The sequence below is a fragment of the Lissotriton vulgaris genome, chromosome 9, assembly GCF_964263255.1.
Source record: "Lissotriton vulgaris chromosome 9, aLisVul1.2, whole genome shotgun sequence".
NCBI classification, from domain to species: Eukaryota; Metazoa; Chordata; class Amphibia; order Caudata; family Salamandridae; genus Lissotriton; species Lissotriton vulgaris.
Window position 1 is genome coordinate 893,980,279 of NC_141697.1, and position 27,616 is coordinate 894,007,894.

The window sequence follows — 27,616 nt, forward strand, 5'->3', positions numbered from 1 at the left end:
CTGGACTCTTGCCCAATCTGCGTTGGCCTTGAGTAGATATTAATTAGGGCAATTTGTTTATTAGCTGGAATGGATAGGATAACACATTGTATGTCCTGTGAATTTGTTGGCAGCTGCTCTGCTTTAGCACCTAGGTGCGTGCCCACCCAGATGCTTAATCCCCCGGATGTTCTGCCCCTACCCCTCGTTGTCGCCGAAAAAGGGGTGAAGCCTCTCCATTGGTTATTTTCCAGGGCCCACGTCTCCTGCATTAAACAGATATTGTGTTTTCTACAAACAAACCCCAATCTGGATAATAATAATTTGTTTTTGATCCCTGCCAGATTCCATGAAAGAATTTTAATATTACCGTTTCCCTCCCGCACTTTAGGGTTCTTATGTGTTCTGCTACAACTGACTACCCCAGGTGATGGGTCATCCATGTGCATCCCCCCCATCCCAGGGTTGTGCCCCTTCTTCCTCGGTGCTCTATCTCAGACCCTTCCCGTAACCATGGTAGTTCTCGTACTACTTACATCCCTCTGTGTTACTGGAGGCGGGGCACCAGACAGCGCACCGTCATGCTTGCTCCTATTGCCCCCCCTGCCATTACCTCTAGTTGCCGCAGGGATGCTCTCACCCCCCTGAGGACCATATTGGGTAATGCAGCGTTCCATTCTTGCAGGACCTTCACTGACTTCTACGAAACTTGTTTTATCAACATTGGCGAGTGAGACAAACTACACCTCGACCGTCAGTCTACTAGGTCCAAAATGCTGAATCTGTTGTTGTGATGGAACATAGCCAGTGCAGGAGAATGATTTTGGGATCCCTTCCAGTTGGCATACCCTGACTGGGCATTATAACCCAAGTTGTCCCCATCCCCCCAAGGCTGTCTTCTTCTAATAGAGTCAAAATTAAGGTTAGTACACGCAGCCGAGTAAAAGTAAGTTAGGGGAAGAGATTGGACTTGCGTTACTGAACAACCTGCTGCCCAGTTACAGATATGCTCAACGGCCCATCTATTCCTAAAATTAATTACAACACAATCGCCCTGAATGTTTTTCGTCCGGGTCCCACCCAGTCCACATGTCTAGCAAAAAGGATTTCACTAGATACCTGGTTTGGGAGAGGCCTGTTGTAATTCAGCCAATGGATACATTTGTGTTTAAGCTCACTGCTCTTGTTTTCCCTGGCTCAAAACAGGAACCCCTGCTAAAACTGCCACATATGGTATAGACTCAGGAGGGAGATCTATATGTGGTAGCACACTCTTTGGTACATCAAAAGTCTTAGAAATCTTTGCTGAAGGTTGATGTTTTGCTACCCCTCTGTCCCCCCACCCTCCTCACTTCTGGGTATTGCTGGATCATTGAACACAACACCGTCACTAGGTTGATTAGGGTGTTTGTTGGGTAATACAGTTGGGGCGGATAATTCCACTAAGTCATTGGGGGCCGGTAGGGTTACATGGTGGCAAACTGCATTTGTTGTCCTAGACAGCCCCTCTATATTTCCAGTACCACCTTCAGCCCGCATGCCACCCTCTGCCTGTGCAGGGCCAAACAATAATTTGAGATGCGAAAGTCTGTCTTCTATAGAGTTCAGTCTATCATAGATAGGAAGACGGGTCTCAGTAAATATGTATTCCAGTTTAGCCCAAAAGTCTTCCCCTAACTCAGTGGGGAACATATCACCAGTACTTAGTGAAGTCATAGACTCATGTGCAATAAGCTGGGGTGTATCAGGGCCTGCTACAGATCTTGTGGTTGGATTTGTCCCCAAGTTGCTACATTTCTGGATTTTTGCTTTTTTGTTCTTCAGTGTGGCTTCGGCCACACTTTCTTTTGACTACTGGGTCTGGTGCCGGATAAATTGTCCCCAATTTAGGACTGGATGCGGACCGTGTTAGCAATCTCGGTCTTGTTGGTCCGGAAAGCTCGCAATTTTGTGGAGGGATACATGGATCAACTACTACAGTGTCCACAGTAGCTGGGGGACTAGACAAACTGTCAGCAACTTTTGATGACTGATTGCCCTCACCAGTATAATCTGAAGACACAATATCGGCTGTTAATTGAGGCACTGGTGATGATGCCAAGGCCAACGTGCCCATTGACGACTGCTTATCAAAAATCGACTCCATAGATAGCCTCTTTTCAGTCATTTCAATTTCATGTGCCAGATGCCCTGGTTAAAAATTGGTCTAGTGAGCCCACAATAGATCCGCCTGATAGCGAATTTCTCCCCTTTCCCGCCTTCGCTGTAGCCATTATCTACTTTTATTACAATACAGCTGCTCCAATAGTTTGTAGCAAAAAGAAAGTACGAAGGGCGGTTTTAGTAATCCAGCAAATGCGTACTAACCTTCATATGTTGCTCAGATGGAGGATTAAAGAGTGGGGCCCGTCCCGTCCCGTCCTCGTTCGTACTCGGACGGGCTCAGACAGGCCCGCCCTTGGCCCGGGTTTCGCCCGGCACGCGGCCGCGCGCGTCCCGCGAAGCGGGGGCCATGAGCCGCTATGTAGCACGGGGAGGCGGGGCAGCGTGATGCACAGGTGTGCGTAGATCCAGGCCTCGTGGTTGTTGTAGTCCTTCACCCTCCTTGTAATCAAACAAAATAGCCCCACAAACAGTCTGCGGCTAATACTATGAGGGAGTAATTAAGAATGCTTAGGCAGCTGGAGTATAGGTGTCATGAAGAAGCTAGGGCCCATCCAATATAACAAATACAAAATGAGTAGTCCTTCAGAATACACACAATAGGGAGACAGCAGGTTTAACAATCAAAATGGACACAACTTGTAATTAGTTCAATTCAGTAAATCAATTGTCCAGGGAAGGACGAAAATCCAATTCAGTGTCCAACCCAAAAAAGTATGTGCCAAATTACAGAGCGAGGGGCTGATAAAAGCTAGCCATAGACCAGCGGGGAAACAAATGTGAGAGTTACAGTATCTTGCAAAATAGGACATGACTCTTCACGCTGCTGTCCTGAACCGAATGCAAGGGGGTGGCCCTGGCTCTTCCTGGCAATGACGGGCAAGGATGGGCCCGCCCTTGGCCCGCACGCGTCCCGCGTCGGGGGAGCGAAGATGTGCTTAAAAGCACTAGAGTGCTGTCCTTGGCTCCTCTGTCTGGGGCAGTGCACACTGGGACTGGGAGTCCCCCTCCGACAAGCCCCGGCAGCTAGGGGGTGTAAGGCAAGAGTCCAGCGGCGTAAACAGAAGAAAAACTGTACTGTGTGTATGGAAATTTGTAATAAAAATGTATCTGAACTATATATTTCAGACGTTCTTACTTGAGCACCCATCAATGTTTTATACATTTTAGGTTAGTTTAGAAAAACATTGCAGAGCAAAAACATGTCTTGCTTGCATGAATTTTAAGGTGCACAACTATGTGATTGGTACAGCTGTTTGCATTTAGGGCCCGATGTAGGTCGGTCGGTAACGGCCAAAAATCGGTATTTTCGGCCGTTACCGACCGGTATACCTGAAATGGTATGTAGGGGCTCAATTTTACAGAATCGGTAAATTTACCGATTCGGTAAATTTACCGATTCTGTAAAATACCGAATCGGTATTTTTACCGATTCGGTAATTCTCCGATGTAGGTGGGACTCTTCAGAGTCCCAGGAGCCTTAACGAATCAGTATTTTACCATCAAATCCAATTTGATGGTAAAATACCGATTCAGGTGTGCATGCACATGTGTGCATGCACACCTATGCCATGTGACAGGCAGACCTGCCCTTAGGGCAGGTATGCCTGCCACATGGCACCCGTGCCTGTTTTGGGGGTGCTAGAGGGTGTCAAAGTGACACCCCCTGCAAACTTGCGTGAATCGGTATTTACCGATTCGGTAAATACCGAATCGGTAATGCCCATTCATTCCTATGGGCTTTGAAGCCCATAGGAATGAATGGGCATTACCGATTCTGTATTTACAGAATCGGTAAATACCGATTGTTGAAGATTCGGTATTTCAACATCTGGATATACCTACATATCCACACTTTAGATTTACCGATTTTTAATTACCGAATCGGTAGAATTCGGTAATTTAAAATCGGTAAATCTAATTTACCTACATCTGGCCCTTAATCTCCAAAGAAGCTTGACATATGTGTGACTTCGAGGCCTTTGGTTTATGGGACTAAAAGATGCACATTTATTGTGTAAAACATCATTGCGTGTTCACTTGCTTATTGTCACTAATGAATTGTGCAAAGGCTCACAGTGGCACTTAGAACAAGGTAAGTTATGCAGTCTAAGTGAGCCACTACCCTGTGTTCAGAGAATGTGGGTAATATTGGATAGATTCCAAACCTTAAGGTTTGACCACTCTTTCGGTCGGACAACAAGAGCACTTGGGCTTGTGCTAGAGGTCTCGGTCAACAATGTTCTACAACCTGTTCCATCCCATTGTTTGAAATCCTAAAGAATAAAAACAGTTAAAACCTTAACTCAAATGTGTTCTTTAGCAAATGTGAAACCATACCAAATGTCCTCTATTACACACTGGCCGATCTAGCAAAATAATTCTCCGAATGGAGTACTTCAAATCTGATTGAGTGGATAACACTTAATTTTAAGCATAATTTGAACTTATTTTTAAGCTTAATTTTAAGTCTTCAGAAGCATATCGAATTGCTGCCACGGACATATAAATGTACATTTCTTTTAAATATTTGTGAATTATTCATTATTCCAGTAAATTTGATCACAGTGGTGTGTCACTAAACTAATTGTCAGATGTTCCAGTCATGTTCTACGAACAAGTCTTAAACAATGTATTGATATTCATGAATGGTTTTTTATAAATGTAAGATACAATGTGCAAACTGAATCCACATTTCACATTTTGACATGAGACACCATTGTACTAGAGAGAATTTACGTTCTATTATACAAACAGTTGGTAAAAACATATTTTAGGAGGACAACACAGTGGGAAAAGTAGAAGTGCGTGGTAAAGGGAAATAATTAGATTTGCAGTGCTGCATATACTGCATTTCTAAGTATTCTCTTGTTGAAGGAAATAAAATGATAATTATCTCTGCCATATTTACCTAATTTACCTTAAGTTAATTCTGGTGGTAGTCCCTCAACAAGAGGAAAATCCTCCAGTGGAGGATTCACTACATTCCTCTCATCATAAGGTATTTGCAGCAATCTTTTTAAAGCGGTAGTAACTAAATTACCTCTACATGTGGCGTACCTTGCGAAGATCCTAAAGCATGTTACAATTACCACTGTTGGTCACAGGTGCAAGAAGGAACAGGACTCATGATAAAAATATTCAAAGAATAAAAACCATGCCCCCTTCCAGTAATCCCAAAAACACTCAGCATCAACAAAGATGCCATGGAAGCATGACAGGCATCCCGAGTTATGACTTTACTTACACAATGCTACACCCAATTGAAGACCTCAATCAGGGTGAAACAGGTCTTGGGTTGCTTGTATTCTGGTTCAGAGAGGACCTGGCTTTGCAGTTCAGGCTGGACTATTTCTATTTGAGCAGGGTCAAAACTGATGTGCATATGGCTGTGTCTAATAAGAGTTGGCAGGGAAGGGCAGAAGAAGTGGGTTGGAGTGCTACCTTGAGGTATTGCCAGTGGTTAGACTTATTTCACACATTCTCCTATCATCTTATGTGTAGGTCAACTTGATTTACCAGCATTTTTTTCGAACTGAAAGTAGATTTGACTATCATCAGCTTAGATCCGTAGGTTTACCTGGTGCTATTTCTAGAGCAGTATCAATGAATACAAGTAAACACTGAAGAGCAAGCACGGACGGTATGACAGTATTATTCTAAAAAAAAATAATTGGTGGTCTTGATTTCATGGACCCAATTCAGACATTTTGGCTGCATCTGGAGAGGAATGACCAAAATAATTTCAAGGTTGAAACCAGTGCTTAATCTTAGCTGGTGGTTTCTGGCGCTCGGCGCCTGCACTTATGATCAACACCGGCACTTACGACAGTCCACCACATGTCGATGGTGTCTGTCTACTTTTGAAATGAGCACAACAACAGTTGTTTCACAATTCAATATATAATCAAAATGAACATTATTTGCTACTGCTTTGAATTGCCTGGGATATTCTGAATTGTCAGAAAAGAAGAAGTATGATGGTTTGTACTTGAATTGGTACTGTCACTGGCAGCACAGGCAGGGGGTATGATTGAGGTAATCTACATTGGCCTCCTAAGAAGGTCCCGGGCAATTTCTTTCTTTACAAATTTAGCACTGGAAACACTAACTCCTCAAAGCAACTCACAAATATCTCATCGTCCACAGTGCCCTAGGCTTCTAGGCTGTTGCAATGTTCTGGAGTATGAGGCCTGTATATTCTTGTTTTCAAACAAGCAAAGGAACAGATCTTCAGTGTTATTAACCAGTAGCTGGCTTACACCCAGATTAGTGATTGGAAGAACTAACTTTACCTCAGCAAACTGAAACTATCTTCATCTCCCTTGGAGGGGAGGGTGAGAGGAAGAATGATGAGGCCAAAATAAAGAAGTACAGAGATGCCATCGAAATTTTCCTTTTGACCCCCAAAGCTGCTCCTTTATATACGAGCTTTATTGACGCTGTTCTCATGATTTGTGAGCAGAAGGAAAACTATACTGTTTGTATTGACATTTTTAATAAAAGTTAGTATCAAATACATAACTGGGTAAGGGGGAGTTCACTTCTTATTTTTAAAAAAAGTTTGAAAAACCTTTAAGAGAAAACCACATTTTTAAATTGATAGAAAGAAAAGTACCTCTCATCTATTCTTACGTAAGCACCCTTCAATATGTTATACACTTTAGGTAAGTTTCAGAAACACACTAGAAGAAAAACATGTTGCTTGTGTGAATTGTTTATGATGCCTAACTAGGTGAAAGGCGCAGTTGTTTGCATTTGGTCTCCAAATAGGCTTGACATATGTGTGACTTTAACACCAGTGGTCTATGGGACTAAAATATGCACATTAACTGTTTAGGACATCATTGTGCATTCACTTACAGGTTGGTACAAATGAATTGAGCAATGGCCCACAGGTGCACCTAGGACCAAGGGCCAGATGTAGGAGCCCAGATACCGGTCGGTAACGGCAGATTTCGGCCATTACCGAACGGCATTTAGGATTTGGCATGTAGGGGGCATGTCATTTACAGAATTGGTAAATTTAATGATTCGGTAAATATACAGAATCTGTAAAATACCGAATCGGTAAATTTACCGATTCTGTAAATGAGATGTAGGTGGCACTTCAAAGAGTGCCACAGGCCCTTAAGAGTCGGTATTTTACCACCCAATCCTATTGGGTGGTAAAATACCGAATACAGGTGTGCATGCACATCGGTGCATGCACACCTGCGCAATGTGACACACAGACATGCCCTTAGGGCATGCATGTGTGCCACATGTTACACGTGCCTGTATTCGGGGTGCTAGAGGGTGTCAAAGTGACACCCCCTGCACCCTTGCAGGATTCGGTATTTACCGAATCGGTAAATACCGATTCGGTATTGCCCATTGATTCCTATGGGCTTCAAGGCCCATAGGAATCAATGGGCAATACCGAATCGGTATTTACCGATTCGGTAAATACCGATTTTTACAGAATCGGTATTTCAAAAAATAAATTCACCTACATCTCCCTCCTTCTAATTTACCGATTCAAAAATACCGAATCGGTAAAATTCGGTATGTATGAGTCAGTAAATTAGAATTACCTACATCTAGCCCCAAGTGAATTGTGAAGTCTCAGTGATCCACTACCCTTGTGTTTGGAGAATGTGGATAATATTGACTAGATTGCATACCTTAATGTTTGGCCACTGTTTCCGACGGACAGCAAGCACACTTGTGCTCATGCTAGGGGTGTTGGTCACCAATTTTTTGTAACTTGCTCCATCCCACTGTTTGAAATCCTAAAGAATGAAAAAAGTCAAAACCTTTACTCAAATTCGTTCAGCAGTAAATGTGGAACCATATCAAACGTCCTTTCCTTCACAATGAACCATTGAGCAAAATAATTTTCCGAGCAGAGTACTTCAAATTTATTTGAGCTGATTACACTTGCAGTGTACCATAACAATTGCCAGCGTCTACCACCCCCCCTTCCCCTGTCCCTCCACCCCCTGAACCTGAACCAGGTGACCATAAGAGTGAGATAGAGAAGTAATGGTGAAGGGCTGGGATGTGTCCAAATCAGTGTCAATTTCAATGAACACCGGTGTACAGTAGGACCTAACCTTCGGGCATTCCCATAAAATGTGTAGGCGTGTACCTCAGGATCCACAGTGGCACCAGCAATCCCGAGATTTAGACTGGTTGTATTTATGAATCTGGTGGGGTGTGTAGTACCAGTATGTGACGATCTTTGTGGCAGTCACCATACTAGCCATGCTGTGCGTGGTGTGTCGCGCCGTGTAGTAAATGTAGCCCCATTGTAATGTTGTAAACTCATTGCCTCTTTCTGATTCCCATCCTGTTTGGCTCTTGGATTTGGAGACCTCTGTAGGTGAATTGATCAGGCAGTATAGATCTGAGACCAGGCGCTTGTTGGATGCCCTCGACACAAGCCAGCTCTCGAAGGGGGTAAGTTGCCGCTCTGCACCAGGGCAAATAGTGGGGTGCAATGCCCAGTGTCAGATCTGAGTGCAGTGCCAACGCTCCATTTCAGCGAGGGAAAATTCTGAACAGTGGGTCGCGAAGGGGAGTGGACCCTTCAAGTCGAACAGGTGGCCCACCAACCTGCATCCGGCATATACCCATACTTGGAATGAGGGTTTGTGGGTGCCTGGTTGAAAATCTGGGATCTTGACTATGGGGGTAAGTGGCGAGGGAAAGGTCATGAGACCCCTCTGTGTTGCTAAGCTGTCCCAGACTGCCAGCAAAGCCTTGGTAATGGGCAAGAGGAAGTGATCTGGACTGTGCTTCTTTATGGAGGTATGGGATGCGCCACGGTGCCTGGCCAGCCAGAGCTTGGTCCATAAACAGACATTTCTTTTCAGATTCTGCATGTGACCATTCCACTAAAACCCTTGATTAGGTGACCTGGTAATAGTAAACAAGGTTGTTGACTCCCAGGCCACCCTCATCTGGGGAGCGGTAGCTGAGGGCTCTACAGATACGAGGATGCTTATCTGCCCACACATCCATTAATTTCTTTTTAGCGAGAGAGCCTGGGGAGGATGGTCATTTTAATTGCTAGTATTAGTCCTAGCGAAGAGAGGGAGTATGACCACTACTGACACAGTTCGGATTTGATCTGGTGAGTTAGCTTTTGCTAGTTAAGCCTAATAGTGTCAGTGATGGCAGCGGTTATCTGGAGGCCTAGATATGGGATTGATACCGGGGCCCACTGTTTGGGCAGGGCCTTTTGCAAGTGTCTAACGTCTGTGGCCAGAGGGTAGGTTGAGGGCTTGCGATTTTTAGATATTTACCGTAAAGCCTGATGTCTGACCAAATGACTCCAGTGCTGCTAAGAAAGCGGGCAGTGAAGCGGAGGGCTCCTCCAATGAGGCTATGACGTCATCTGGGCAAAGGCCGATGGAGTGCAATTCTCCTCCGCATTGGACACCTTTTTATCTGTGAGTTGGAATATACTTTTTGGGCCATGTGTTCTATGTACAGGCTGAACAGCAGGGGCGACAAGGGGCACCCCTGCCTGGTCCCTCTAGTGATATGGTTAGGGGCGGAGGAACAGCAGCTATTGATGCCAACTACCGCTGTTGGTTGAGTGTAGCTACTAAGACTCCACTTTTGAAAGTGATCCCCTATGCCAAAAAGGATCAAGGCTGCCTCCAAATAGGGCCATTGTACCCTGTCGAAAGCTTTCTCTGTTTCAACTGCCAAGAGCATTCTTTCTTGGGCATATCTTTGGGCTTTATCAATTATGTACAGGATCATTCTTGTATTGTCACTACATTGCGTTGGGGATCAAATCCAGCCAGATCGGTCCTAGGATGCCTGGGAGGAGGGGATTAAGCCTAGCAGCAAGAATGCCTGTAAGGAGCTCAAGAGGGAGATGGGATGATAATAAGAACAGTGAGTCCTGTCCTTCCCGAGTTTGGGATTTACTACTATTGCTGCACGGAGCATTGAAGGGGGAAGTGACCCTTTGTCTCCAATTGCGTTAAAAAGCCTGGTTTGTATTTTAACTACACTGCGTTGGGGATCAAATCCAGCCAGATCGGACCTATGATGCCTGTGAGGAGGGGATTAAGCCTAGCAGCAAGAATGCCTGTAAGGAGCTCAAGAGGGAGATGGGATGATAATAAGAACAGTGAGTCATGTCCTTCCCGAGTTTGGAATTTACTACTATTGCTGCACGGAGCATTGAAGGGGGAAGTGACCCTTTGTCTCCAATTGCGTTAAAAAGCCTGGTAAGAATAGGGGCTAAACTGTGACAGAATGTCTTATAAAAGGAGGCTGGTAGTCCATCTGGCCCCAGGAACTTGGATAGCTTCAGGTGGGACATGTTAGAGATGACTTAGTCTATCCGGATTGGGTGTTTTAGCTCCGCCGCTTGCATGGACGTCAGGGTGGCAGTAGTAGACGCCTTGAGATATTCAGGGATTGCGTCCGGTGGGAGGTCTTGTGCTGTGTAAAGAGTCTGGTAATATTCCAGAAATGGTTCAACTATGTGTGCATCATCGGTCCATTTGGGTCCCACCCTGTCCAGGACCTTTGGGACCCCTGTCACTTGGTGTTGGCATCAAAGACAGCTTGCCAGGAGGCGACAAGGCCGGTTGTCCCCTATGTAAAACCTATGCCGGAGCCTAAGGGCTGCGTGTTCTGCACTGTCCACATGCAGTCCAGCTAGTTGAGCTCGGGCAGTCTCGAGCTGTCTAGAGATCCTAGGGGCCCCTGTTCTCTTATGTATATGTTCTAGTTTTGCCACTTGGCAGGACATGCTCTCCCTCTTCTCATGTCGGATTCTATTGTCCGCCAAATCTATAGCTATAAATTCTTCTCCACCCACAGCATTTAAGGCATCCCACAGAGAGGCAATTGAGATTTCAAGGGTATCGTTGATTACCAGATCGTCCTGGATTGTTGTGGTGATCTGGGTTATGACCTCAGGGCGGTAGAGCAAGAAATCTTTAAGTTTACAGGTTCTGAGGGGTGGGTTAGACCTCGGCACAGCAAGGGTCACTGTCACAGCGGTGTGGTCAGAAAGCAAACGGGGTTCAATCTCTGTTGATTGGACCATGTAGGCCACTTCCAGAGTGTCCTAGAAATGTAGTCAAGTCAAGCATACAAGCATAAGTTTTGTGAGCATGAGAGTAGAAGGTGGAAATTTGGAAGTCAAGGTGTTAAGTTAATTTAAATCATTTATATAGCGCGCAGCTACCTCAGCGTAGAGGTGTCATGGCGCTAGTAGCAGTGTCACTGATGAGATACGGGATTAAGGCACTGGAAAGAGAAAGGTCTTAGCGGCCTTACGGAAAGACATCAAGCTGTCCAGACAACAAATCTGCAAAGGCAAGGAATTCCACAATTTACCCGCCAAACAGTGAAAAGATCGTCCACCAGATCGGAGACGCTTCACTCAGGGGACCATAGCTAGGTGTTGCCCAGCTGATCGTACTTGGCGCGTATGGAACGTAGGGTACCAGTATAATGGAAAGGATCTCAGGGGAGGAGAAGTTTAAGATTTTAAAAGTCAGGCACAGAGTTTTAAATTTGATTCTTTTCGTCAAAGGCAGCCAATGAAGGTGGCAAATTGCCCAAGTTCAAGTTCTAGGGAGCCTCAGCAGGACACAAGCTGCTGCGTTCTAAACACGCTGCAGACGATTCGTTCCTGCCTTATTTGCCCCTAACAGGAGCGAATTAACATAGTCCAATCTGGACAGGATGGTCGCCTGTACTATCATCTGGCGGGTAGAAGGATCAAGGAACCCCAACAAGGGTCTAAACCCTCGGAGTAGGCCAAAGCAAGTACCTGCTAATTTCTTGGTATGCTCCTGATAGCTAAGAGTGGCATCTAGCCAAACCCCAAGATTGTGTGTGGCTCAAGAGGTCTATCAAGTCCATGCTGCCCAGCCAGGACTCTCCCGCTACCGAGAGTGTCCCTGCCTGTCTGTGGCATTGTGCTGATCTGTCCAGGTTGGCATTGAATATCAGATTCAAGTCCTCCCCCAGCAGCACCATCCTTCAATGTGTACCCATGATTTTAGACACTGCTTTGCGAAGAAAGGGTTCCTATCCTTTGCTGGGGGAGTATATGGTGCCCACTGTGAGGTTGCTAGATCCTACGGGTAGAGAGGATGCTAGAAGTCTGCCCTTAATCTCTGCCTGTTAAAGCCCCACCTTACGAGGGAATGTCTTAGAGACCAGGATCGCAACACCAGCCGTTTTAGTCGGGGGAGACAAGAAAAACTAATAGGGGAATTCCGTTGAGCAGAATCTATGCTAATCTTTGGGTAGAAGGTGCATTTATGTGTGCCCCAGAGTTTTCTAGATAGGAGAGGATAGAGCTCTGCTTCAGCGTATTGGTTTAGGTCCTTAACATTAAGTGTGAGAATCACTAAGTGGTTAGTCATGTAATCTTCAAGTAGCCTCGTCTGTGCCAAGGGCGTGGGCCATTGAGTCAAATGTGGTACTATAGATGTGGGATGTGCAAGCGTGTCTAGTCACCAGGTCCAACAAGTCCCCATAACAAAAGGACCTAATGGCCAAATTAAACAAATAACTCATATTGTTCAAGAGAAGAGCATTGTCCAGGATGGGTGTCTCCATGGAATACCAAAGGTAGGGAGGAATCTTTGTGCACTCCCCCACCTCTGAACCCCAAAAGAGGAAAATAATGGAAGTTCATAGAGAATGAGTGTAAGTGGTAGGAGCATTTCAGATCATGTAGCCGTCGCCCCCACTGAGTCTCCTGCTAGGGTAACCAGGACTGTCCCCCTCTCCCTAGAGATGGTGTCAGGGTCTGGTCAGACTCCAGGTGGGGGAGATCATGGGCCCCGAGGACCGTGAGGCCCCCTTCTCTCACTGCCTCCCCTCCCTGTGGCGGGACCCTCCGGGGAAGAGTCCTTCAGGTTGAGTATACAGCATGCCTCGTACAGAGAGGGAAGGTGGTGGAGCTTGCCCTCTAAGCAAAAAAACATTTGAAAGGGATGTCCCGAGGAGTAGGACACCCCCAGCTCTCTAAGGTGGGAGGTTACCGGCCGGAAGGCATTACGCTTCTGAAGGGTAGACGCTGCCAAATCCTGATACAGGAGGGTAGACTGGCATAGATACTGGATTGGATGTTTGTCCCTGGCAGTCCTTAGGAGTTCCTTCTTGAGTGTAAAATCATGGACGCAAGTCAGGATGTCCGGGGGAGGTCCATCCAGGCCTCTCTGAGGTCCGACCCTGTGTGCGTGGTCTATCTTGATTTCTACCTCGGGCCAGCATCCAGGATTGCTCTAAATGGTTCCGATACGAAGGCGACAATGTCCTTTCCCTCTGCCCTGGAAGACATGCCCCAGAGACAAATGCTTCTGGTTGAGTGGCATCTGCTAGTTCCTCGCAGCTCTTAGAAGGGGCCGGGTCTCCTGTGTGTGCCCCCGATGGGCAGAGAAGCATGTCCTTCACCGTCCTGCCTCTCTTAGTTTTCCCCGAAGCCATGGCGGGGAGGCAGTAGGTCCAACCCTGCTCGCTGGTGATAGGCAAAGGACAAGCCAGGGGCTGGAGCAGACGGAGGTGTGCCTGTGGCTTTGAATTGTAGGCTGGGGGGGTCCGTAGGCTGGGGGGTGTTCGGAGGCGCCCAGTAAGGATGCGGACCCCCGGATCGGTCACCGCATGGAAGGAGGTCAACAGGGAAGGGTGATCTGCCCCCTGCCATGGTCAGTGTCTGGATGCTCAGGCCTTTCCTATTCCCTTATATGCAGGCGCGAGAGGGCAGGCCTCGTTTAGGCAACAAGGACCAGGGGACTCAAGGGCCTGAAGCGAGGCATCTGTCTTGATGTAAGGCTTGATCCGGTTATGAATTGCTGAAGCTTTTGGGGCATTCCCCAGTGCACTCATGGGCACAGGAGAGGGGCCCCTGCCGTCCACCCTGGGGCCCACTGATCAGGTCAGTATATCACTGGGGGCCCCATCCACTAGTTCTGCAGCTGCTCCCCCCCTCTCCTCACCTTCTTGTCTGGGTTGGTCCCTTTGGGCTTGCTCTCAGGAATGACAAGCTCTGCACTCCCTGCTGCAGGCCCGATGCTCTGTCGGCCCAGCAGGCCTTCAGGTGTGCTCCTCTGGGCGTGAATGGATGAGGTCCCGCTCTCTGCCCTGCAGGTGATGCAGCACAAGCACAAATCCCACCTCAGGATCCTCCTCAGGGGTTGTTGCAGCCACCAGGGGCCTTGGACAGTTCTATGGTGCAGAGCGGGAGATTTTCGGGCCCCACCAAGTCCCAAGGGAAATCTTCCATGGGGCGGGCCCGCACCGGTGTCTCTGCGGTAGAGTTTACGGTCCCAGCGCTCACAGTCGGTCCTCCAACTCTCCGGCCTAGTTGCAGCCGTCCGGAGACCCACACGTGGTCTTGCACGTCTCTGCGTCCTTTTACCGGTCCAGGAGTCGGGCAGCTGCTGAATTGGGCCGCCAGGTACCAGAGGTCAACTCGCTCACCACTGGGGAGCGGCGTCCACCTGCTCCAGGCTATTGTCAGCGGGGCTTTCCAGTGAGGATCGGAGAGGGACGAAAACGTATCTCAGCCATCCGCCATCTTGGCCATGCCCCATTTAACCTTAATTTAAACTCATTTTAACTCTTAATTTTTAAGTCTTGAAATGCATATTGAATTACTGTAAGGGACACAAAAATGTATATTTCTTGAATATATTTGTGGAAAATTGATTATTCCAGTTGAATTTGATTGCAGTGGTGTGTCACTGAACTAATTGTCAGATGTTGCAGTCATGTTCCACATACAAGTCTTTAAAAATCTACTAATACTCATTACTTTTTATTAATAAATGTAATACACAATGTGGAAATAGAATGCACATTTTTTCAGTAATGGAGAGATCTTGACATGAGTCACCATTGTGCAACAGAGTTTATGTTCTATTTTTCAAAAAGTTTGTAAATAGATTTTCATAGGAGACAAATTAGGAAGAAGGAAAGTAAAGTAAAGGGAAGGTCTTAGATTTGTTGAGCTGTATATCCTGCTTTTCCAAGTTTTGAGTTGTAGAAGGATTTTTAATTATAATGAAGGATCCTGGTTTGATATTATTTTTTTTTAACATTACCGTCTGTATTTATCCATATTTCTTTTTTGCATATTTTATCCGCATTTATCCAAATTTATTTTGTGTTTTGCGTATAAATTAAGTTGAAAAACTACATTTCCATATTTGTATAACTGATAGACGCACACTTATACTGTGATGTTCGTCGTGTTTTAGCTATTTAAGCTGTCAAATATTACATAACAATGCATCCAATACTAGCATATACTATAAATGAATGTTGACATATGGCGTTATTTAAAGACATTTCATCCTGTTTTTTATTTATCATGCTGTGCACCTGGTCAGCTGCTGTCCCTTAATTCAGGAAAGACAGCACAGAGAGTCACTTAAAAAGAGCACAATTTACTGCATTTATCCACTTTAAAAAATAAATGCAGACAGAAACCACATTGTTTTCTGTCTGTATTTATCTGTAAAAATACGTAAAAACAGAAAACAGGGATCCCTAATTATAATTATCCCTGCAATATTTACCTAATTTACCCTAAGTTAATCCTGGTGGTAGACTCTCAACAATTTTCCAGCTAAGGATTCATGTGAGAAGTTGGCCTGGTATATGATGTCTACTAATTAAAGTGGGCACCTTGCACCAGTCCAGACGACCCTTATGGTGATTTAAGAGGTCTCAAACAACCTTAGAAAGTTATCCATGTAGTAGCTGTGGAGAGCAGCCTTCAGACTTGAAAGAGTGAAAAGCAGCTTGTTTTACCAGAATACAATTATATAGTGTAGATTAAACGAAAGAGAACCACACAAAGTATTTATAAAAACAGGTATTTATTATATAATACTCTCTAGTACGTTCCAGTATCTCCTACATGGAGATATACGCAAAGCACATAATACTACTGCAAAGAAATCAATGTAAATAGCACTAATAAACAGTGGGCCCCAGAGGGGGACCAAACCATATACTAAGAAAGTGGAGTAAGAACCACAACTCGAGTCAGGACAATGTTGAGAAGACATAGAATTGCTGGGAGCCAAAGGAACTACCCAAGGAGTCCATGTGCTGTGTGGGAACACGACCGCGTGCTCGGTACAAGTCTATGTGCAAGTCGCGGTTGGAGTTTTAATGATAAGGGACCCTTCCCAGTGGGCTTGTAAGAAATCCCATGGAAGACAGAAGGTGGGAGATCCACCCCACACGTGCATACTAAAGAGCCCAAGTTAACTATCCCAGGGAAGCCGGGTGCATAGGGACGAAGTGACCTTTGGAAACCACAGTCGAACTCAGTGGAGGACTTCGAGAAAGTGCCACTGCTGAAAGGGAGAAGAATGTCCGGTGGAATCCAAATGTGGATTCTAGATGAAGAGTACCTGTAAGCAGAGTGGAGATAGTCTGGGTCACTTAGAAGTGACCAGGGGCTCAGGATACGTATGCCCACTGATGTCGGGTGCTTCAGGATAGTTAGATGGTGCTCTTGACACCACGGCTGCGGGGACCAGGCGACATTGAGGACAACCAGGAGCTGGATGCAAGCGGTCCCACGAAGCATGGCGGGTGCTGAGGGATAGGTGTCCAGCAGGAGCACCAACAAGACTTGGCAACAACAACCTACACAGGAAGTCAAGAAAGCGTACGGTTCGGACCAGCATGGAGACATAGAATTCACAGTTTCACAAAACAGCAAGCCACAGAACACTTGGTGCAAGATGGATAAAGATATTTGTAGAGAAAGTTGCCAGAGGTGGGGCTACTCAGAGCCCAATTCACTTGTCAAGGAATTGCCAACAAGCTCATGCACTTGCAAATACATGCGATGCACAGGGGTTCAGGTATTGCAGCCCCAACAAGGGATACTAGCCTCAACCTTGGTGAGAGGGACATAGAAACCCACCTCCTGTGGTGCTGGAACCTTCAGAGTCCATAGGAGCTGAGAATTGGCAGACTGGTCAGTAGTGTTGAGGTGTCTGCGAATGCAGAGGAATGACTCCTTTAATCCAAGGGTATTATCTTCAGTTGTCTTTGATTCTCCACAGGTTCGGCACGGATCCTGTATGTTGCACAGGCACAGAAGATGCAGCAGGCTGAGAGGGAGACAGAGTCATGCCCAAACGAAGTCTAGAAAAGTCCAGAGTGCCCAGACGGTTGAAACGCTGTGGTTTCAGGTCTGAATCTTGTCCACAATTAATCAATGGTCATACAGCCAGGTAAGCCCTTAAGTACCCTAAGACAAGGGTTGGGAAGATTCAGGGGAGGGTCTGGACAGGGAGGAGGTTACACCCATGTCCTTTGTCCATTTTTGCGCCAGAGCGGGAGCCCACAGCTTGAACTGGACTATACACAGGTACACCAAATGTGCCCCTTGAGCAGACTTTCAGTCACTGGGAAGCTCACCCACCCAGCCCTAATACACTAAATCCTGTCTAGGAGTTTTTCACACCTCCCTGTGATAGGATGCTTATTGTTCTGCCTTCCTCTTCTAGAGCTTGGCACAGCAGCAGGAGGGCAGGAATGTGTCTCAGGTCGGCAGCATCCATTTTGTGCTGTGCGGGACTAGAAGGCTAGTAGCAGGAACACTGAGAGCTTCACAGATTGCTCTACCGATGGGTGGAATCATGCCTACCACACCGATTACCAGTGTGAGAGTATGATTCCAACATGTTTGACACCAAACACAATACGGTTTGTGGCAGCCATTTTAGAGATGGTTATCATGCAGTCGCATAATTCCCCTCTAAATTCGTCAATGACTGCTTCACTGACAACCCGGGAGAATATACTCCGTAGGCTGCAGTGGTGTCCTGCTTATGCAGGGGCACCCTCTTACTTAGAACCAAGCACCCTGCCTTCAGGATTGTAAAGTCCTACTATAGGGGTGACTTATAGGTTTTAAGTGCAGTGACCCTTAGATATAGCAAACTGTCGGTCCCTACACAGACTAACCTGTCATCACGTTGTTTGATGTGCCTACCTAGGAGGGCCTCTCTATTATTATTTCTGGCACGCTTAGCTCCTCGGTTGATTAATTTTTCTGGGTATGCTCTCCGGGATAGGTTAGTACTAAGTGTAGTCGTATGTTCTTTGAATTTTCATATTTCGGTGCAGTTTCTCCTTAGTCTCAGAAATTGCCCTACTGGTAGATTATCCCTTAATGCACAAGAGTGAAAGCTATTGTAGCTCAGAAGGGAGTTCCTATCCATGGGCTTGTTGTAGAGTTCTGAATGAATACCACCGTCTTTGAGGTATAGCAAGAGATCCAGGAAGGGTAGGGAGTCTTTGCTGTGTTCGCAGATAAATCTGAGATTGGTGTTCCTGGTGTTCACCCACCCTGAGAAAGCATGCAGTGTCTCTGTGTCACCTTCCCAGATCACCAAGATGTCATCTATATATCTCTTAGTTAGTGGTACAGGCTTTGCGTGATTCTTTGGTGGAGGATGAGGATGGTGAGAACTAAGCCGATGGACACCGCGGGGCGCACACAGAAGTATTATACCACGCGCTGTAGTGGATCCATCCAATTCGACAGGACGAGGCACACACCTTAGCAGTTGCCAGGGGAGGGGGGGCTTTGGGGGGGCTGGTTAACGGGAGTTTGGGGGGGGCCGGAAGCCATTAGTTGGTTGCTCGTTAGGGCACCATGGATCTACTAGGACGGTGGGTACTGTGTGAAGTGTGGAATGGCTGGGGAGAGCGGCCAGGTGTGACAACCCATAGCGCCTAGGGCAGGTCCCGACAAGGGCGGTACCACTGATTATCACTGGGATGGCTGACGGGAGCGTTGTTGTGGGTGGGAGGGTAAAAGCAGATACGCAAAACGATATTTCAACCATGGTCCCTATGGGACGTGCACCGTGATGTTTTCCTATTGAACGAAGTAATATGCCGCCCGGCCTCCGGGATGCGGGCTGAATGGCTGTGTACGACCGGGATTTCTTATTGGACGGGGGGATATCACGAGTGAACTGGCCGATTAATTGTATCCTGTGGTTTATAACTCTGCAATAAAAATATATTTAAAAAAAAAAAATCTATATATCTCTTCCAAATTTTCAGGTTCTCTGTGTATGGATTGGATGGAGGGTAGATGCAAGACGTTTCAAAATTGTGCATGTATAGATTTGCTATGCTCGGGGCACAGGTACTCCCCATTGAAGTACCATTAGTCTGCCAATACAGATATTCTTTGTACTGAAAAAAAATCATCTTTCATTGCTATTGTTGCACACTCCAATATGAATAAGGTAGGTGTCATGTCTTCTCGTGTTCTAGAGCTAAGAAGATATGCAGTGGTCCTCAGTGTGTCACCTTGCGGGATATTCGTGTATAGAGTCTCTGCATCGTAGGAGACAAGTAAATGTTTAGTTGGATCGAAAGTAATGCCTGTCAATGTGTTCAGAACATGCTTTGTATCCTGGAGGTAGGATGGCATTTCTGACACACAAGGTTGCAGGAACCAATCCACGAATTGTGACAGGGGCTCGAAAAGGGAGCCAATTAACCCTGGGCGAAGTACTACGCTGCGCTCCCGTAGTTTGCAAAGTTTGCGCGACTTTGCACTAAGCGAATTGCAAGTAGCACAGTGCTACCACGCGTAGCGGTCATTTTTTGCTTGTTCGCGGTCTTCAACGTCAAGTTGACGACCTCGAGCGGTCAAAATGACATCCCGGCTAGACTTTTTCCTTGTTCGCCATCAGCAACATCAAGTTGGCAATCACAAGCGTGGAAAATAAACCTCTCGACAAGATTCTCAACGCAGGGAGGTCAGGTTTCTCATTGCGAGTGGTCGCGTATGCTCGAGACCGCTCGCGATGAGAAACTACCAGTCCACGTTGAGAAAGCTGCAGCTCGAGTAGAAATCTACTGGAGCGGCAGAAAATGACCGCTTGCACTGTGCAATAGTGCAGACAAGCATCCTGCACTCTGCAGTCAGTGTGAACGGCATTTTGCACAGTATACTACGCAGTTCGCATACCTACGCGTAGCTCACGTAGTGCGAAGTGTACTTCGCGTAGCTACGCGTAGCACTACTACACGAACTACGCCCAGGGTTAGAGCCGATCGCCGAAACTATTGGTGGTCTAGTTGATTTCTGAATCTTCGGGAGTATGTTGAAATATGGAACCTTGGGATGAGTGGGTTGTAAGAACTCAGATTCACTCCTAGTGATCCAGCCTGCTTCATATCCTCTCTCTATCAGAGTTTTGATGGTTTTCTGTAGTCTCTGAGTTGGGTCATTTTGTAAATGTTGATACTACCCGTGATCACTCAGTTGGCGGAGACGTTTCTGATGGTAATCTGTGCTGTTCATGATCACTATGGCTATAGTCTTAAGAGGGGTCAAGGTCTCATGGCTAAGATTGACTATTATGATGTATGACTCATCGAGGGTGTTGGATCCTTGGACATTGCTCCTCTTCACTTGTTGTTCAATCGCAGGGTTCCACTGTATATGTGGTCTCTCCTAGTATATTTGGTCTGGCTGTGTTGTCCTGGTTCCTTGTCTTCTTCTACCGCTTTTGCCTCGGCCCTGTGGATACTCTGCCAGGAAGAAATACTACTGTGCTGCTGAAGGACTGCCACTCTGCTGTACTGCCGCTTTGAAAGAACTAATGCCCTGTAGTGCTGCCTTCTTGCCTGGCTGAGTTGGACTGGATCTGCGTCTCTTGAGCTCAGAAGCCAGAGTGACTCCATTGGCTAGATGGCTGTCCTCCTGATCTAAATCCTCATGGACATAACAGGCTTCCAACAACGTTCCCTCTGCACCTGGACTCATCTATGAGTCTATCCTACCAAGTGGTGCCACCCCAGACCTGGACCCTCAGAAGTGCACCTAAAGTGCATCCATGAGCAGCCTCGTAGCACATCCAAAACAATACAGGAATTCGCACACCAGCCTCGACGCTTCTTGGAATTTACACATCGCTTCGGCTGCATGGCGCATCTTTGACTTGGATCCGCACAATGCTCTGTAACCTGCATTTCAGGTACTCTGTCAGTAAACCTAACTGGATCCCTGTAGCCATCCCACGTGTCATCGCAGATGGCCTGAACTTGTTACTTTGTCCTGGTCTGGCGTGACCAGATACGCACAATTGGCTCCTTGCGCTGGTTGGTGCTATTTTGACCTAAAACTTAAAAAATTGAATAGACTCCAGTACTACTAATTGGATGCTTGTCATTTTAGTCTTGATTATTTATCAAACTGAGCTCTATTTTTCTAACCTGGTGTGGGAACTTTTTGTGTTTTTTTCATTGCCTTACTGTTTGAAGTGTTGCACAAATACTTTACACACTGCCTTCATGTTAAGCCTGACTGCTCTGTGCCCATCTACTAGAGGATTAAACACAGACTAATTGGGTGGTTGCCTATGCCTATGCCTTTCCCTGACAAGGACTGTGGCTGCTGCTTAACCAGGGCTCACTCCCAATCAACCAGTAACCCATTTTCTAATACTGCATGACACCCAAACAGTGCCAGAAAGCCAAACACTTAGCCCGTTGCCCCAGAGATAGCACGGCCCACCACTCAGAACAGCTGCAACCAGGATCTATTCCGCGGTGCTCCCAAATCAAGGCAGCCAAGCCTGTGACTGTATGGGAGCAGTTAGAACCTGACTTGACCTGCCACCATACCAGAGACCAGCATCCGGCCCAGACACGTGGGAATTGGATTAAACAAAGATCTTCTCCCCCATGCAAAATAATTTAATCCGGAGATCATCTTTCAGGGTAGACTGTCGAGCCTGATGCATACAGCCCTCCCAAAGCTAGACATAATGGTCAAACCTAAGCTGACCTAGTTCCACCCTCAAAAGACAGTTTGGAGCGCTAAACTACACAGTAATGCAAGGGGGGGTCCCCTGAGCTATCGCAAAGCCATACTTGTAAAACATTCTGACCGATTTGAAAGGATACTACCATTGATACAGGAAACCAAGACCTCACCTCACATACTTAAGGGGAAACATATATATATACACAAGTCTATTGAGATCCAGGGCACTACTGGCCACTTAGACTCACCAAAGGAGGATGGCCCGCATCCGCTGGCACAAATACGTAGGTAGGGCCAGATCAACCCTCTCATACTCGCCACTGACCCCCATATGGCCCCTACCACACCAACAGACAGTCACAAAGCGCCACAATGTGACACCATGGAAATAAGCTGACTCACTTCTATGTGGAGGGAACGCTGCATACTTTCCAGGAGCAATGGGACCATGGCACACGTATCCCACAGCAGAACATAGAAGATCATTAATGCATTGTTCACTGCCCCACTAGGGCAACATCACAAAATGGACGCTGGGGTTGGGCAGCGCTGGGCAACAGACACGCCTACCCATCTCACTGACTAGCAATGTGAGTGCGCACCACAATAGGTTAAGGAGGTGTCATGAAACCCAAGGTTCCGCTACACACAATTTAATTACCTGCACCAAGCGTATCTTTACACCACAGCATATCAAACACATGTTTACAAAGGCCTCGGTGCTCTGCACAAGGGGCAACTCGCCATTTGTGAGATATTTCCATATGGTGTGGGACTGTCTGGTAGTACAATGTGCTCAGACTAATATAGGGGGAGCCTTCTTGACCCTAGTAGAGCGCATAGTATTGGTTACACCAGAAACATACATGCTAGGCATAAGAACTAAAGTGAAAGGGGATTAATTCTTCCATAAATTCCTCGACCTGTCCTTTGTGTTGTTTAAAAGATAAATTGTGATTTCTTGGATGCCCTGTGCAGCTCCTGGTACAAAGAACTGGCTCAAGGCTATACTTAGCTGAGCAAAGGCAGAGACAGAAATCATGATAAAGTCTTGAATTTATGGAGGCGAGCGACAGGGGATAACATTATGGGATATTTACATTTGAATCTGGAAGCAAAGACCGACATGTGTCCTCCTTGACCCTGCGTGCCCATAAAATCACAATAGGATACTTGCACTAGGACATTGCCCACACTCTCTGACACACTTCCTATGTTACACTATCCATTTGAAGATCATCACCCCCTTGAGTGCACCCCATGGGCATGCCCCATTCAGCAGGTTATGTACATACATAACAGTGGTCATCCCAGACATCCTGTGGTATAGGGCCCCATCACTTGCAGTCATACACCTAGCATACCTCAGCAGGAATAAGGTGAAGATTTATGCTGTAGAGTACCCTGCGCATGACCTGTTTTAGCAAATAAGATGGCGACAACTTCGGATAAGACCTTCATGTTTATATTTAAGCTAGTACAAGACTTGAGCAATGTGTGTGCTCAGCAAGTGGACTTACCCACCTGGTAATGGGTTCAAGTGTGCGCAGTGGTGATTATCATGTTACAGACGTGCCACTGCAATACTGCTGAGACTCCACAGTATATGTTGTTTCGGCGGACAACACCCCACATGTTATTTCTTGTTTTTGTGCTTAAAACTCAATAAAGAAATGGCAAAAAGAGGAGTAGCTTAGAACCAGTTCTGCCACTCAACTTACCTCGAGAGGCCAATGCACATTCTCGGCTGGAGTTATTGACCCTACCCTCCAAATGACAATTGCCTAGCTTCTTGGCAGGTGTGTTGTCAAAAACAGGCCTCTCAGCAGGGATTAGCCATCCGGAAGAAACCATGTAGCTTTGGCACATCAAAGGGCAGCTTTAATTCTGACAAGTCAGAATGCTCCCCTTTCATGACCCTCCTAGACCTTTTGGTACCAAGCCTAGCGGGAGGGAGAAGCGGGTTTGATCCTGACAAAGGGGAGGAGATTCCATCTAACCAGGCAAGTGATGGTAGAGAGAGCCAAAGACCTTCCTGGTAGAAGCAGGGCTCAGTTGTGTTACATTTTGGGCTCCAGGAAGTACTACAGTAATTCCAATGGGAAGGACTACAAAAGGAATTTGGCATAGGGTAAGAGAGTAGATGTGATTTAATAGGGAGCATTCACTAAGCACTGTCTAGTGCACATGGGTAAGACTAGCACCTCACCATTACCTCCTCTGAATATGCCTTGCCTTGGCAACATTCACAACTGGAGAAGGCCTTCCTTGAAGAAAGCAGCCTCCTGACTTTTTCCTGGTACCTAGAGACTGAATCTGCTCTACAAGGAACAGGCTGTTTCCCTCCTATTAGAATGTTTCAGTGACACAAAATCAGAAGGATCATCAACTTCAAAAAGGCCCAGCTGACCACTGAATACTAGAAGCTGCACAAACCCTGGGTGGCGAGACACCTGGTACCTAGAGGCCAGCTCTGGGGACCTGCGGATTCCAGGAGTGACCGGAATGAACTTTACCAAAGGGCCTGAATGTGAGTTTGACGAATAGTGCTCCATTTGTTAGGGTGTAGGAGGACATTAGTTCCCCCATGCTGAAGGACTACCATCCTTCTAATTTACAAATTTTGATAAACATAACTTGTACCTAATTACTAGTAGTTTGTGTACCTTAGTTTTTGGCTTTGGTTTAGGTAAGGCAGTGAATGCACTCCCAACTCTCACAATCGGGGAATCAGTCAGCATGTTTTTGCCTCTCGAATCAGCCATCTGTTTGACATCCTGTAAAACAGAAAAAAGGTCAATACAAGTCCCACCAGTTAGCATTCCCATAGTTCTAGCAGTGGTTCACATGTAAGGGTGGGCCTTTCATATGGGACAGCATTAGACCAAATATGTGAGTGTGTTAGGTCAATGTAGTGTCAATCTGGTCCTTACATAGTGAAGGCAGATTGAAACCATACCCCACACATGTGGGGTATGATTTTTATCAGAAGTGTGGGACCGTGGGATGGTTAGACATCTGTTATTCGCCTTTAGGTCTGGAGTTTTTTTGTGACAGAGAATTGACGAAATTGTGATTTTTGTTGCATATATTTTGGAGATTGGAAAGGATTTTGGGTATTACAGTTTGATGGGATTCATTCAAGCCATATCCTATTGGATGACTCTGGAGCTCTAGTTTTCCGACATGTCCAGGGTTGGCAGGAGTTCCTGGTTGTCAGCCAGCTCCGGTTCATCAAAGAATGGCATGGTGACTAGTGCCTGGATCTTTGCTCAAATCAATGAAAAAATCCACAGAATACAGATAAGGGTCAAGCCTTGGAAGGGACGTGTTCTTGTGTGAGACAAATTGTGGGGAATAACCCTGTTTTTGAGAAACAAATTGCCGAAAATCTGACAAACATCATATACAGCTGTAAACCTCGTCAGCCGATCAGGATGAAGGAAATCTGGCACCCACTGATAAAACTGTGAATAGAAATATGCATAAATATTAAAAAGTTGCTTTTATGTTATATTTTCATACAGCTCCAGGGTCAAACTTATTATGAAAAACCAGGTGCTCTTAACCACCATTTCATTTTCATTTGATTTCAAAATATCACAAGTGCATGGCACCCAAGTTATTGCCCGTGGGCACACCAAACTCATGGAAAATCTGATATTCATGGTACTCCACACTCAAGAGACCCCGGCTCTATAGTTGTAGGACAGTCCTTCACACAGATAGGCTCTTGCATGAGGGATATTCTCCTGCAAGCCCACACCTGTGAAAAAACATGATTTAGATACACATAGGCTGTAACTAATACCAAGTACTTTCTGTACCTTAGTTTTGGACTTCTGTTTTGGTAAGGTAGTGTATGCAATCCCAACCCTCACATTAGGGGAATCAGTCACAAGGTTTTCAATGCTGGTGTCTCCGCACTGTTTAAAACTCTATAAAACAGAAAAAAGGTCAGTAGCAGCTTGTACAAAGTTTCAAAACAACCATCTATTTTTCATTACACCCCAGCATATGGTTGCGATTAAAGCAGATTTCGTTAATCAGAATTTAGTTGATCTGATTACAGCAAAATTCAATCCCTATCTACAAATGTGAATCAACACAGGCTACATACTATAAGCCTGTTTAACAAGGCGATTACGTAACAGATGTGGCCCTTTTTTGATGCACTGGCAGCGCTATGGGCCTGCTCATATTTACAAGGCCATGTAAAGTCACCCTGAATGACTTTTCATGGCCTTGTAAATATGGGCCCCATTCACGCATTACTCTGAATGGTGTTGCTTATGGTGTTCCCACCCAACATCCATCGAACCTCACACATTTCCAGATTTACAATGTTTTGTTAAGATAGGAATGCATCAGAATCCTATGCCTCCCCAGGGGGAGGCCTGGACAATAGGTTTCCTATCACAGGGATGTATAACCACCTCCCCAGACAGACTTTAGTGTATTCGGGCTGGGCTGGTGCACTCAGTAAATGCTTTTCAGACAGTGCTGGGGGCACACTTGGTGTCCCTGTGCATACCCCAGTTCTAACGGGTTGCAGGGGCACTCAGCCCCTGCTCTGGCACAAAACGGGACAAAGGGGAAGGGGTGTTACCACCCCCACCCTGGGTCCTCCCATAGGTGGGACCCTAGAGTAAGTACAACCCCTAAACTTAGTATAAGTATAGGAACCCAGTCATTAGGTGTTTAGATTATCCTGGAGGAAACTCTGCAACATATATCCTGTAACTTCGACATTCTATTTCGACTAGAAGACGGAAGGATCTCCCTTGGGGTCAAGGAGTGACTCCCCTGTTCAATCAGGCACCAAAGAAGCATCTTGCCGGTCTGCATTTACAAGGCACCCGCTGGATCCTGAAGGATTTACGACACAGGACACGGACTTACAGACATTTCTGAGGCCACACGAGATCACAGCAAAGCTGAGACCTGTAGCCATCATGAGAGACGTTGGACCGGAACTCCTGGACACCGTGCACATTTGCTAGTGCACCTACTTCCCGAGCTTTCCCGAAGTTGTGCATTAGGCTACTCGTAGTCCAACCCTGAGCACCATCTGCACCAAAGATTGTGGGCCGACACTCCATGAGTGTTCAGTGGACCCGCTTCTAGCATTTATGCTTGAGGCCCCTTCACCATCCCTGGTCCGTCAACTGGTGGGTCCCCACGAAAGTAACTCTTTTGTTTCTTGGGCTTCTCTGGTTGATCCAGACGTGCCCTGACTCCCCTCCAAAGGCATCTTCTTATTGCCTGCCTGGTCACTGGCAAGTGACCCAGACTCTGTCCCCTCTGCTTTCAGGTTCTTCAGAGCTCCGATCCATCCTTGGATCCATCTAGACACTTTCCAATGGCCGCCTGCAGCACTTTTCCGCAGCTCGCCATAGAAAACTAAGACGAACCTGACACGAAAAAACACCTATGCACCCGGCTTCCCTGGGTGAGATAACATGAGTACTTCGGTGCTCCCGTGGGTCTTGACTCTCGAGCTATCTAGTTCTCAAGGGGTTTGCTCCAAGTTCACTTCTAGGTGTCCCTAATCTTTAAAATTCTAATTGCAACTTTCCCTATAGAAGTCAATGGTGATTCGGGACCGTGTTTAGACACTGCACGCGTCCCCCGTGGGTCTGCTGCGTCACTACCTTGGGTGGCTCC

At 46.3% G+C, this 27,616-nt stretch overlaps 1 protein-coding gene across 1 annotated transcript in view; it reads right to left on the bottom strand.

Annotated features, from left to right (window-relative positions):
- LOC147692454 (uncharacterized) overlaps nucleotides 1–27,616 on the bottom strand; it is a 175,976-nt gene that overhangs the window by 58,270 nt on the left and 90,090 nt on the right. The window contains exons 4-5 of the mRNA XM_086938656.1: nucleotides 24,616–25,887; nucleotides 7,809–7,916 (exon numbers count right to left, since the gene is read on the bottom strand). Coding sequence (XP_086794782.1) covers nucleotides 7,809–7,916; nucleotides 24,616–24,777 — 270 coding nt within the window. The 5' untranslated portion in view covers nucleotides 24,778–25,887. The remainder of the gene's footprint in view (nucleotides 1–7,808; nucleotides 7,917–24,615; nucleotides 25,888–27,616) is intronic.